Source organism: Pseudoliparis swirei, chromosome 3 (genome assembly GCF_029220125.1).
Source record: "Pseudoliparis swirei isolate HS2019 ecotype Mariana Trench chromosome 3, NWPU_hadal_v1, whole genome shotgun sequence".
In the NCBI taxonomy this organism is placed as follows: domain Eukaryota; kingdom Metazoa; phylum Chordata; class Actinopteri; order Perciformes; family Liparidae; genus Pseudoliparis; species Pseudoliparis swirei.
This window is the reverse complement of record NC_079390.1, coordinates 19,684,365-19,697,184: the sequence shown is the minus strand read 5'-3', so window position 1 is coordinate 19,697,184 and position 12,820 is coordinate 19,684,365. Positions and strand designations below refer to the sequence as shown.

The window sequence follows — 12,820 nt, the reverse complement described above, 5'->3', positions numbered from 1 at the left end:
TCAAAATAAAAACAAAAACTTGTTTACATTTCAATCTTTGGTGAGTGGTTATATAACAGTCTTATTTTATATCTGTGGGGGGGGGGCGTTGGTAAAAAAAATTATCTTGGCATTTTAATAGAGATGTTTCATCTTCTGTAAAGTGTCGCAAGTTATCCATTGAAGAGGAAATTGTCAGGTCAAAATGTTCCATCTCAGTCTTAATAAACACATAGCTACTCATTCACAGACAAATCTCGCCTTACAGACACTCGATTTTAGAAGGCCAAACTGCAAGAGAGCCTTGGCATTGCAGCGCCGAGCGCCGCAAGCATAGCATTCCATCAAAAGGCGCTTTGTGAGTTAGGAAAACCCTGAGTTCACATTGAACATCCTCTTCATAGTCTTCATCAATAAGATATGTCTAACTGCACTAAATGTTGAAAAGACTGACTGGGCAAAAGAACCCATTTCTGATGCCAACACGCCATTTCTGCTTTAACTCTGTTTTTTTGTATCATATCGAGAGGCAACAGAACCTGACAACTTGCTCACGAGCTCCGAGCAATAACCAAAAAGGCAACAGCGCTACTGATGAATCCAAAAAAGTTGCTACTGTTATTTTGTGGGGGGCTTTGGATAGGAACCTTTTTTATTACCTGCTGTGACACCCACGCGATGCTTCACTATGTTAGAACTTCACTGGCTGCTACCGCTTTGACGTTAACATAAACGTCTCATTTGTGTGTCGAATTTTCTCTCGGGGACGAATACAGTTTACAACTGGTCCTGAACGGCCGTAGAAGTCTTGTGCAATTAGTTTGCTGTTATCCAAGCCTAGGTTTTTCACAAATTGATTTTATATCTCACTCCATTCAATGATATTGACATTATTATTTTCCTAACGACATCACTATTAATTTTTAAAGTTGGCTACTGCTATAAAAAACTAAATAAATGTGATCGTCTAAAACCGCAAAACTTAAATTGACATTCATTATTAATAATTAATGAGCATGAAAGGGCTTCGATTTCATAGTCATATAATACATCTGTCCAATGCATTAGTAGATTAACGGCTTTAAATATTGTAGTCTATTAAAGCCTTTCTTAAAGCATTTAGTTTAAAAGGTTTGCGTCGGGCCTTCATCGTTTGTCTGAGGCAGTTGGAAATTAGTTCAGACTTCGAACAGATTCAGGCGACAAAATATTGATCAATCCCAGATTCGTGTGTAAAACGTTTGTAGGCACCGTCTGAGAATGCCCTTTACTTGCAATAACTCCGTGTTCATCCTTGGTAAAGAAACATGCCGCGTGAATAATGACAGGTGAAACAGGAAGTAACTCTGGAAGGTTTTTGAGCCATTACCAGATATTTTTCCAGCGCAAAAGAGAAACCGATTGCGACACTAAATGGAATTAAGTGGCGCTTCGCAGGCGTACAATGTACAATTTCAGAACAAGGGAGGGCCCCATTGTTTTTGAGCAGGTAAAGATTTCCCTCCGCATCGTCCAACGAAGACACAAAGGAAATGAGACGGTGCGTTATTGTGCAGCAGTTGTCTGGCATTGGCACAGGAAATATCAGTCAAGGCAGAGTTACAATAGATGAGACAAAAGGACGGGAACTGAGCACAGTGGGAAGAAGGGATCCAGTTCCATACGAGACAGTGAATCAGCCTGAAGGGTCTCATCAGGTGCAAATTCACTGGAATGTAATACAAGCTGAAGTGTTATGTAAAATGAAAAATGGGAGAATACCAGATCACTCAAGCCCACTGTGCTACGGTGGCTGCCGCATACCTGCATTGTATTCAGAAGGGCATTCATTTCCCCTCAGACGATTACGGCTGAACACCAGCTGTATTGTTTATTTGGTTGGGAGCACAAATGATATGCATTGATTCCTTATTCAGTCATTGTCAAACTTGGCATTGTGTCTCTGAATGCCAGCAAAACGGGCCCAATTACGGCGAGCGATGCCGCCCTGTGACTCCGCGGCGGAGCAAGATGATGAAGGCCTCAAAACTGGGAGGAAAAGAGCAATCAGAGGCCACTTGTTGTCTTTTGTAAATCCAAAAGACGGAATGGAAAACATTTCTCGCTGTGACTGACAATGGCTCACTCAGAGTCAGCAGATTAGATTAGTCAACCACAAGCAGGACTCATAGGGATTCTACTTTTGAGTGTTTTAACTGTTAGGAAAGCGTCTGTGTCCTTGACATGACCTTGATTTATCAATTATGTATGGGTGTGTCTATACACTACCGTTCAAAAGTTTGGGATCACTTAGAAATGACTTTATTTTTCAAAGAAAAGCACTGTTTTTTCAATAAAGATAACATTAAATTAATCAGAAATACACTCTCTACATTGTTAATGTGGTAAATGACTATTCTAGGTGGAAGTGTCTGGTTTCTAATGAAATATCTCCATAGGTGTATAGAGGCCCATTTCCATCAACTATCACTCCAGTGTTCTAATGGTACATTGTGTTTGCTAATCGCCTTAGAAGACTAATGTCTGATTAGAAAACCCGTGCAATTATGTTCGCACAGCTGAAAACAGTTATGCTGGTGATATAAGCTATAACTGGCCTTCCTTTGAGCTTGAAGTTTGTAGAACAAAATTAATTCTTCAAATATTAATCATTATTTCTAACCTTGTCAATGTCTTGACTATATTTTATATTCATTTGATAAATAAAAGTGTGATTTTTCATGGAAGACACAAAATTGTCTGGGTGATCCCAAACTTTTGAACGGTAGTGTATATATATATATGTGTGTGAAGACTGTTATTATTCACTTTTGCCACCGATGACTTGACGCTGTAGGCTCATTGTGCTAACCACTAGGTGCACCAAAGGGATGAATGCCTAATGCATTGGTTCATAAGTACAACAACAGATTCATGTCATGCTCGCACACATGAGCTATTATTTTTTTGCTTTCAAGCCACCATCAATGAAACTAAACTCCCTCAAAAAAAATTTGAGGCACGATGCCAAGTGTAGTGATGGTCGACTATAAATGTGAACCCAACAGTGCCTTTCCAGTACAGTGGAAATTATTAGTGAGTGAAAACAGAATCGCTGTTCAAGTACAACATGGCTGAGTTGTTGCACTTATGGAATACATGCTGCAGAAATGTGCAATGTACTGAATACAATTTAATCAAGCGTGCATTCAGCCAGCGGCACCTCGAATGTGGGTAGAATCCACAGGGGTTGAATTCTGTGAGGAAATCGATGCATTTAAATGTCATTTTATACAAGGACGCTATTAATTTGAAGCTTTCTTTTTCATCATCTCGAGCATTTCAGTCAAGTCTCGGTCGCGTCGGCTCATTTTATGGAAGACGGTCCCAACATTCCCGGAACTCTCGGGGTAATTGTCACAACTGTTTCGTGGGACATCGCAACTCTATTGCGTGCCCGCAACGACTCACCCAAAACGTTTCTTTCACGCTTCAAAACCTAGTTATTGTGTCACTAAATTGGCCAATCGCCAACAAAATGGAGTTATTTTGGGAGAAAAACTGGTCAAAAGGTTTCCATGTAGTTTTTTCACCCTCGAAATGTTTCTCATGTACAAATCGTTTTTGTCGACATGCACCGCTTACTGTACAATAAAATAATTTTGAGTTTCTTTCCGAGGTGAGACGAGGCTTTTGTGTAGCAGTGTGTTGCATTCAATGGAAACGGAACGGTCACCTTTAAGTTTCCATTTAAAGTCGTACACAGTGAACAGAAACATTTGACAACACAAAAGAAACTGGAGTACTACCTTCAAATCCAGTTAGAAGACAGGCGACTATCTAAACTAAAGTTGACGTAAAAGCATAAAACTGACATAAAACAAGTTGATCAAGTCAAACAAGTTTGAAGATAACAGCCGCATTGACTGAGTAAAGGCTTAAAATATTGCATTTTTCTCTGAATGAGCAGAAGAATGGAGTGTGGCAGGAAAGGAGTCCTAAATGCTTTGAGCACAATCTAATCTAACTCGTTTGAATTTATCTGTAACTGTCTCCTGGTCACCAGCATATCTTTATCTGTAGCTACGGTGTTTTACGTTAAAACATGGATTACATGCTCATGGGGTTTCCGGATCTGAAAACTGTACAGATGACGTTGCTGCGTTGCCTATTCGTCGCCTCAGATGTTTTCAGAAACATTATCCAAGTGTACTGTCACCCGGCCGCCTTGTGCAAAACAGTCACGCCTCAACCCGGCATAAGTCTCCAGTGAGGGGTCACGCTCCAAGAACTGCGGATGTCTTTCGAACTCTGGGGCCTCCAGTTTATAGCACAGGCTTCTTCTTCTTTTTTTTATTTTTATAAATCTATAGTGCCCATGCCTGAGCTGAGAAAACCTTGAAGACTGACTGACCAGACAAAGCTCCTCCAGAGCCACAGAGGCAGTCCGTCCATGCAGCACTCGCCATCTCGAGAAGAAACCATCTGAAATTGGTTCAATGACTGGAGTGCCCCTTAAAATTATAATTGGCCGAGGGATTTTTCTATGTTTACAGTAAAGCTGGAAGTGAAGAAGTACACGTTTACTTTAATCCCTAGATTAGAAGATGAATGCGTTATAATCTTGCGATGTCTCGGCTACTAAGAATCTCATCCTGGCTTCTTAAAACTAGCCTGTATTGGTTTTTAAGCACACGCCTGCTGGAAGCCTCAGCTGGACAAGACTCCTACAAGTGATGTTCAGAAAATATTTGTATTCACCTCACTAGCCCTTTCATACGTCAACAACATGCAAATCTGATCATAAATATTCAACCGTCAGCTCAATTTGGACTCATTTCACTTATTTCACAGCCAGATTGTCAAATTGCATGGCGCAGTCAAATTTGCTACCTCGGCCTATAAACTGCCTTCAGAACGGCAGATTGCAGCCCACGCCCACTCCCTTCTCTCCCCCCCTCAAGAGATTTGGAATCGCAGGGTGCTTACTTGACACCCCATCAGTCGGCGGCTCGCTAACAAGTAGGCCATAAACCTTTTTCCTCTGTTTGATTACACTAAGTGCACAGAGGCCAGATGCGACCCAGCCCAGTCATCTGTTGGCTTGCCAGCAGAGTCACTGGAGATTGGCTGGGGCAGAAGGAGGGGGAGAAGAAGGGGGGGCAGGAGGGGGTCACTCGGGGTGCCCTCCCTTCAGGAATAAAGCCATTGTTCTTCATTACAGCTGGAGAGGCTGCTGTGGGGGGGGAGGATACACAGAGGGGGAACAAGTCTATTTCCACACCTGTTTTCCATCACCAGGGCTGCTACCAGCTTGACTCAGAGCCAAACCCCGCTGCTGTTCAGCGGAGTCGGATGCAGGCTGGAGTTGCCCAAAGTCAATGTGTTGTGCCGGTCTGCAGGGTTAACAAACGGGGCAATCTCTATTCATCTTTTTAATGAAAGCCTTCAGCCGGATTAGCGACAATACTGGTATTAACAAAAAAATGGCCTTGGAAGCATTTTGGGACAACAAACATCTCCTGCTGTGAAGACGTTTCATAGCACAGAGATTATTTTACAAAACGCAATAGAGATTTAAAGGCAAGCGTGCATCTTGAAGCGTGTCCACGCGTGCACAGATAAGATACCCGAATGGTGGCGTGGATCCCAAAGCGACATGTTCATCCCCAAAGTAGGATTGCATCGTGTTGCAGCGGCGATCCCGACTTCTGCTTCTGAGGGATCGTCACTCAAGACCGAGAGGCGAGACTAACGAGCTCAAATACAAGAACCGAGGAACAGAAATAACGCTTGTGAAACGCCGACGCTTTTCATATTAAGATTCACCTCCTCGTTTTGGAACTTTAAGACGCCGTGAAATGGAGACATTCTAGAACGCTATAATTTTGAAGACCCCCCCCCCAAAAAAAAACGCGACAGTGGGGCAGACTGAACACACAGCACCCATCATTCATTTTCCGAGAGAAGCGATGACTCCGAGGAGCACAACAGGCTCGAGGGTGAGGAGGGATAAGCATGCCACATGAGATCACATCTTAAATGAGCTGTCACATGAGGGGGTGTGGTTGTAAACGATCACATCCGAGAACCATTGTGTATGCAACGGAAGATACATTTTGAGTTTTCTTTTTTTTCCGATCTCTCAAAACTTTTTTCCTGATTGAGTGACAGACGTGACATCCACGATATTAATACAGTTTGGTCATCAATCACAACGACGGGGCTCACCAGTATATGGGCTTTTCGGCAGGGCAACTGAAATGCTTCCGATGATGGAAGTAGCCGAGGAGTGAGCGGCCACGCTTCCTTTCTCATCTCTGTGCACATGCGCCCAGCCAGCCACTCCCGGACAAAAAACTGGCGGCGGGTAAAGATAAAGTTTTAGGAGCTGAGCTTTCCAATTATCCTGGAAACCGGACTTCGGTTGGATGGCGCTTTGAGATTGCGGGCGAAACTCCGACTCGGCATTGAGAGGTTTTATTGAGTTTCATTTCCTTAAATAAAGATTGAACGTGACAATTATCTTCCGTCCGATAACCATTAATGAGTCAAACTAATTGTATGGAAGTAAAAATTGACTTTTGGGCAAGTGGTTTTCTGACCCACTCGCCCGGTCATTAACGTTGAACAGTGAACGAGGCAGTAAAGACGTCACTATACGGACCTTTCAGCAACTAGCAGTAATGTAGCCGTAAATAAAAAGAGTAAAACTGTGAACACCGGCATGCAGAAAATAAATTATGTTTTCAGTTATGCATTAGTCTTCACGCTGAAATAAGATCTATAGTGTGCCGCCTTTCAATCGACGAAAAGGTGCTACAGCAACGCCAGAAGCCAACAGGTGGATTTTAACTCAACACATGTACTTAAAATGTAATGGGATCCAAAGGGATCTACTTTTTTTTTTTTCCCTGTCCTATGTCTGAAGAGAGCACGATTATTTGCACCAGATGAAAAAAAAGAAATATGTAGGTATTTAATCTCTGGTAAAGATCAAATGTACACAGTAGCTCGTATCTGCCGCACTGTCATAACACATAGACAAGAAAGTAAAGATGCAAGATCAAAAAGAATAGAGCTGATGTTTAAGCCATATATACCTACATGTATCATGGTCAAGCTGTTCATGTCCCCTGCATGTAACACGCACACCTGCAGCGTCACACCGTTGCATAACTTCCGAAAAATGAAAACAGATCCGCTTCACTGTCAAGCTGAAGGATTGCCCAACAGAGTTTTCAAGTCTCAGCAAGCTCTCTAGTAACGGCTCCGAAAAAGTACCAAGCCCCTGGGGTTCTGAGTATATAATTTGCAACACAATTCGACTTACTTAATGCTTACAGAAAGAACCAAGAAGAAACTGGATAAAGATGACTCACGACACAATAACGCATGGTACTTTCAAGCACTCTGGCTCATCTCAGTCCGTAGTGTGATTATTCTCTCTCTTTTACCAAAAAAACAACAACACATTTTTGGAAATGTACCCAGCCTGAAAAATGCTTTTTTGAATTTAAAAAAAAAACATCTACGGTATAAAGAATTAAAATGTACAAATCCATATTTCTTGAAGCCAAACTAATGACTGCAATCACATTATATGATTGTGTGCAGACTTTGACACATGTATTTACATATACATATATATAAAGATATATATGTATATTATAGTACTTTTATTATTAATATATATATGTATTATTATATATTTATATATTAATAATAACAATACCATAGAAATATATGTATATTTTAAATTATTATTTGAATACAATAGGATTATGTAAGATATGAGGAAAAGTTGAGACTTATGGTAAATTGGGACTTCATGTTTGAGTCGGTTAAAATGCATATAGGCTGCAGCCACGAACCCCACACAATGTTCCACTTGTTATCTTATTTCCAAACAGGAGGGACGTCATCTCCTGCGGGACTCTCTGGATCCACTCACATCGTCTGAAACAAAAGCCACGGCAGAGGAAGGCGGGGAGCTGCTTCCTCGTAAATCCATTTAATTTGGAGCACTTGTGTGATTTGGTGACCATCTGAGACGAGACCGCGTGCCAAAATAGAACTTATAGTTTGGGGTGAAATTAACTACTGCAGCCTTCTCTCTAGCTGCGCAATTCCTACCTCCATTTATATTTATTGAGAGAGGGAGAAAAAAAAGTCCACCTAGTGGTTAGCACAATGAGCCTACAGCGTGAGCTGGAGGTAAATAATTGATATGCTTTGTGTGCAAGCCTGAGCTTTGTTTGAAATCAGAGGAGCCCTTTTTCCTGTGAAGGTAAAGCGAGCACTGCCCACACGAGCACTGCCCACTGATCAGAGATCAGCAGAATCGTGTTATGCTTCTCCCTTGTGGCTCCCTCTCATAGGGGAGGGGGAAAAAACATTAGCAGTGTGCACCCATGTTAATGGATATAACGTCATGGATTTAAAACCCGTTGGATAATCCACAATGTGACAAACGGAGACATCTGCCTCCCCTGTCAATCCCAGCGTCAGAGGCTCTAGCTCAGCAGACAAAAAAAAGGTTTAGAGGCTAAACAGAGTTTAACTTTGTGTTTAAAAAAAAAAAAAAACACATTCGTGACAGAGGAGGACACGAGGAAAGAAACGGCACCATGAAATCCCCCAACGGAGCCGCAGTTTTGTATACGCGTGTAACCGTGTAATTGTGTAACCCTCTTAAAACAGGTCTCTAGTATATAACAGCATGCGCGTGCTGTGGTGAGGGAGGGGGATGAGGGGGGTGCGTTGCCCCGACTACGAGTATTTCACTGCATCTTCATATCAATGCGCAAAACAAACATAGTAGGCTACCCCGAAGCGACTGTGCACCTCCATATATATATATATATATACCCGGACTTCATTGCATCAGTCCGGGGTGAAAACAACGCGTGTGTGTCCCCGTTTCCGCAGCCCGCCAACTCGCAATACCACTCACAACAAGCGTACACACATTTCTTTCTCTTTTTTTTGGGTGTAACCTCAGGAGCTTTATCCGTAACCTCCTTCTGTTATTTTGTGCTTTTAAAGCATCCGACTCAGATTACTACACGCGCACGGAAACCCTTTGATGTTTGCCGTGCAATGATGCCACTGCGTATCCAGTCTCGATTTCACGAGGAGAAGAACAACACAGCCAGGAACCCGATTTGGGATCTCGGGCAAATAAATCTTCTCTTGTTTACCGGCACGAGTGCGCGCGCATAAAGGGGCTAATTTAAGACGTAGTCCGGACGACTGCGAGGTGCTTTTCACTTCGGCGTGTGTTTAAAAACACCGAGCATTTGCGGTTTTGTTGCAATGACAACTTTCAGACGATATAACGTTACCCAGCGAGATAAGCGCAGACGTTAAAACAAAACAAAATCTAATAAAACTGAGATGAATTGGCAAATAGCTGCAGATTCTAGAGCACCCTCATCGCCGATTTCCCCAAACACGTCTCAGTATTACGGACATGTTCCGAGTTCCGGTCTTATATGTGTGTAAAATCTCTCGCTCGGCGGCGTTCATTTAAATTGCCAGAGTTCTGAATGGAGTTTTGCTTCTCGGCGCTATGGCTCAAACTGCACTCTGGCTGCTGCATACATATTCCACTATATTCCGCCGCTGTTTTCTGGGGCTTTGCAGCAGCGCGGGCTCCCCGTTCGGAACAACGTGCCACAAAAAGTAACCGAGCGACCGGACACATGCCCCCGTTCCAGCGCGCCGCATGCCCCTCTCTGCGCCCGCGGAGCGACACGAGACCACGCTATTTGGTGGTGGTTTCTTTTCTTCTTGTTCTATTCTTGTTGCAAACACAACCGGCTCCATGGGAGAGTTGCCAGCTATGTCGCGGCACACAAAAAAAGCGATTTATAAATGGGGAGCTGAGCAAAGTGATGTATTCCTAAACAACGTATCTGTAACGCCTGTTTGTACACACACACACACACACACACACACACACACACACACACAGAGAGAGAGACAGTCACTCGCTCCTTCTCGTTCTGCATTTCAACTTTACGGACAGTTATAGCTTTTTTTTACTTGCTCAGCAACATCATCATGCACCCAAACGCACCGCCACGAAAAACAATTGCTGATTACAATATCACATAATTGCACTCGTGAGTCCGCATTCACGGGGAATATCGGAAGGAGAGAAAAAAAAAGTGTGCGTATTCCATTTTTGGGCAATATACTGTAAACCAAAAAAAGTCCTACCTTTGAGAAGAGACGCTTGAAACATGAATAAAAAGAGAATAGTCGCGAGAGAACCGCTGCCAGTGATCGCCATGTTGGACACCTGCTTCAGTATGGCAGAGAGAGGCAGCTTCACCTATAGCTGCATCGGGAGTCAGTTAATGAGATGCGAGCAAGGGAGGGCACTATTTATCATGTTCATTTCAATTTGGCAGTTTTAATACATTCGTGTTGCCTTTTTTTAAAGATTTTTTTTTAATACCCCACGACTCTTTGAATTTACTCAAAATGTAGAAGTAGAAGAAGAAGAAAAACTATAGCTTTAACGCTGTGCTCTTCGTGTGTGCGTGCGTGTGCTATTGGATGGATCCTATGATGGATCCTGTGATGATCATGTCACTCATGAACTGACAACAGGTTTTGAGATTTTTATTTGGTATTTATTTTGTGTGTGTGCGTGTGTGTGTGGGGGCGGGGCTTTTGGACAGTTAAAAAACTGATTGATTCCCCCACTTGAAGTGGGCCACATTTCAGACTAGCGGGGCGGGCATATAGTCTTTTTGAAGCCACGAAGGGGCCCCACCAACAGGTCTTCTCCATCTTCACTGTGTATACAGGTGAGAACCAGAAAGCGAGCTGCATTGACCGAGGCAGGAAACCAGAGAGTCCTTCAGGGACCAGAGGGAGCGGGACAACCTGTTGGGAGCCGGTCTCGCTCACTCTCTGGAATAAAATCCATATTAGTCCTACTTATTGCTTTGAAAACTGCTTTTTTTCTCTTTTTTTATGTCTTTTTTTTTATTGCGTGTATATAAAGGAAAAAGTAGCCGCAAGAAGTTATAGGTTCTTAAAATATATACGGGAACTGGTCATTAATTCCCCATAGTGGAAGAAGAAGAAGAAGAATGCCTGAAGTATGTTTTTTTATTTTTGTTGCAGAAAATGCATTCTGAAACATAATATACAATGGAGTTCCCACGCTGTGTTGATGACTTTACCATCCTGACTTAGGATGAGAAACATTTAACTGGGTTAAAAATGAAATACCAGCCACCTTTTTAATTCTAATACACACTGACTTTTTCAAGCTGATTACAAATATCCAGATTGCTTCAGATTTCAGTAATTTAGGGAGGCAGTGTGCCACCGTTAAATTGCTACAAATAATGCTGCCATATCAAAACGTAGAGGACCAATTATGGCAGCTAAGGGTAAGCAAACAAATGCACACACATACACATACACACACAAAGTACAGGTGCACAACATATTTCAGAGTGTATTAACAGGCATGGCATTATCGTTTGAAGTTGTGTTTGAATTAATAAGACACCTCGTTGTTTAATTGCATACACTAAGAGCTTTTGATTGTCTTTTGATTTGACAATGATCAACAAATCGGAGCGGCTTAGATCCTGCGGCTTGCAAAAAATCCCAGCACGTACCTAAACTCTAATTTGGCGTGGGACTTTATTTCATCGCTTTACTTATGAGAGCAGAGTTGGAGCTGCAAAAGCCCTGGTTGTACAAACGCAGTAGGTCACGGCGGCTCCAAAAAGCACTGTTTTCCATTTTCAGATGTGACGTGTGAACATAACTGAACACAAGGTAATTTGTGTCTTTTTGGGGGGAGGGGGGGAACATTTTTTTTGACAAAAACAAAGATGTGGTGCATGATGTGGTGGGTTTGAAAGTCATTCTTGTGAAAATAAAAAAAAGGTCAGACAGAACAACAATGTACAAAGGGAGAGAGAGAACAAAAATACAAAAACTAACCAAGTAAAATAATCTGTTATTTTTAATCAGTATTTATTTATATTTGAGTGTGTGTGTGTGTGTATTGTACCCTCCTTGGTGGGCTGCACCAGCAGGTTCTTTGGTTAGTGCCACGCCAGGAACCAGTGACCTTCTGGCCAAACTCCAAGCAGCTGCCTCCGCGATGGAGGCTTTGAACATGGCCCAGTCAGATTCCATGTCCCGAACCACCCCCGAGATGCAGGGGAAATAATAAAATCTCTCTGAGGTGGGAGTTGGGGTCCACACAAGTGCAAATGAGAACACACCAGTCAGGTTCCCCAACCCCCCCCCCCCCCCCCATTGAGGCTCTGCCAGTGAGCTAAAACATATGCATCCATAGTTGTACTTTACACCTGTGTTTGTCCATTTATGATGTGTCATCATGGTGCTTGAGGGTGAAATGAAGGCATGAATGATCCTTCATCTACTCTTCCTAATTCAGTGGCCCTGAGCTTTGTGATTATCTACAGAAGAAAAAGAAAAGAAACTTCACATGCTGTTTTGTTACATTCAAGCAGTTTGCAATATCAAATATGTAAGATAGAATATGTTCTATTTACTTTTCTTCATATCTAAATCACAATAACTATATTGAGAGTAAATGAACTCTAAATTATGGAAGCACCTGCTTATTTGTAAGAATATTGGGCCAGCTATGCTGATGAGGCTAACCTGATTATAAAGTGAGGGCGTGTGATGCTTTTCATCAGAGTTCAGGCTGTTCTCGACTGATTGGTCCCGAAAGGAATTACAAGATCAAAACAAAGCTGACAAACTGTCCTGACTGGCCCAAATGGAAACTTGTCACTCATTCGGGAATGAGATTTAATGATGCTTTGTTAGTAATCCTGGTTGTTTA

General features: G+C 42.4%; 1 protein-coding gene across 3 annotated transcripts in view; it reads right to left on the bottom strand.

Moving 5' to 3' along the window:
• The window catches only part of cadm1a (cell adhesion molecule 1a), a 389,469-nt gene extending 379,193 nt beyond the window's left edge, over positions 1-10,276 (bottom strand). For all 3 annotated transcript variants that reach the window (XM_056443457.1, XM_056443460.1, XM_056443458.1), the window contains exon 1: positions 10,186-10,276. In XM_056443457.1, coding sequence (XP_056299432.1) covers positions 10,186-10,258 — 73 coding nt within the window. In that variant the 5' untranslated portion in view covers positions 10,259-10,276. The remainder of the gene's footprint in view (positions 1-10,185) is intronic.
• Between the last annotated feature and the right edge of the window lie 2,544 nt (positions 10,277-12,820).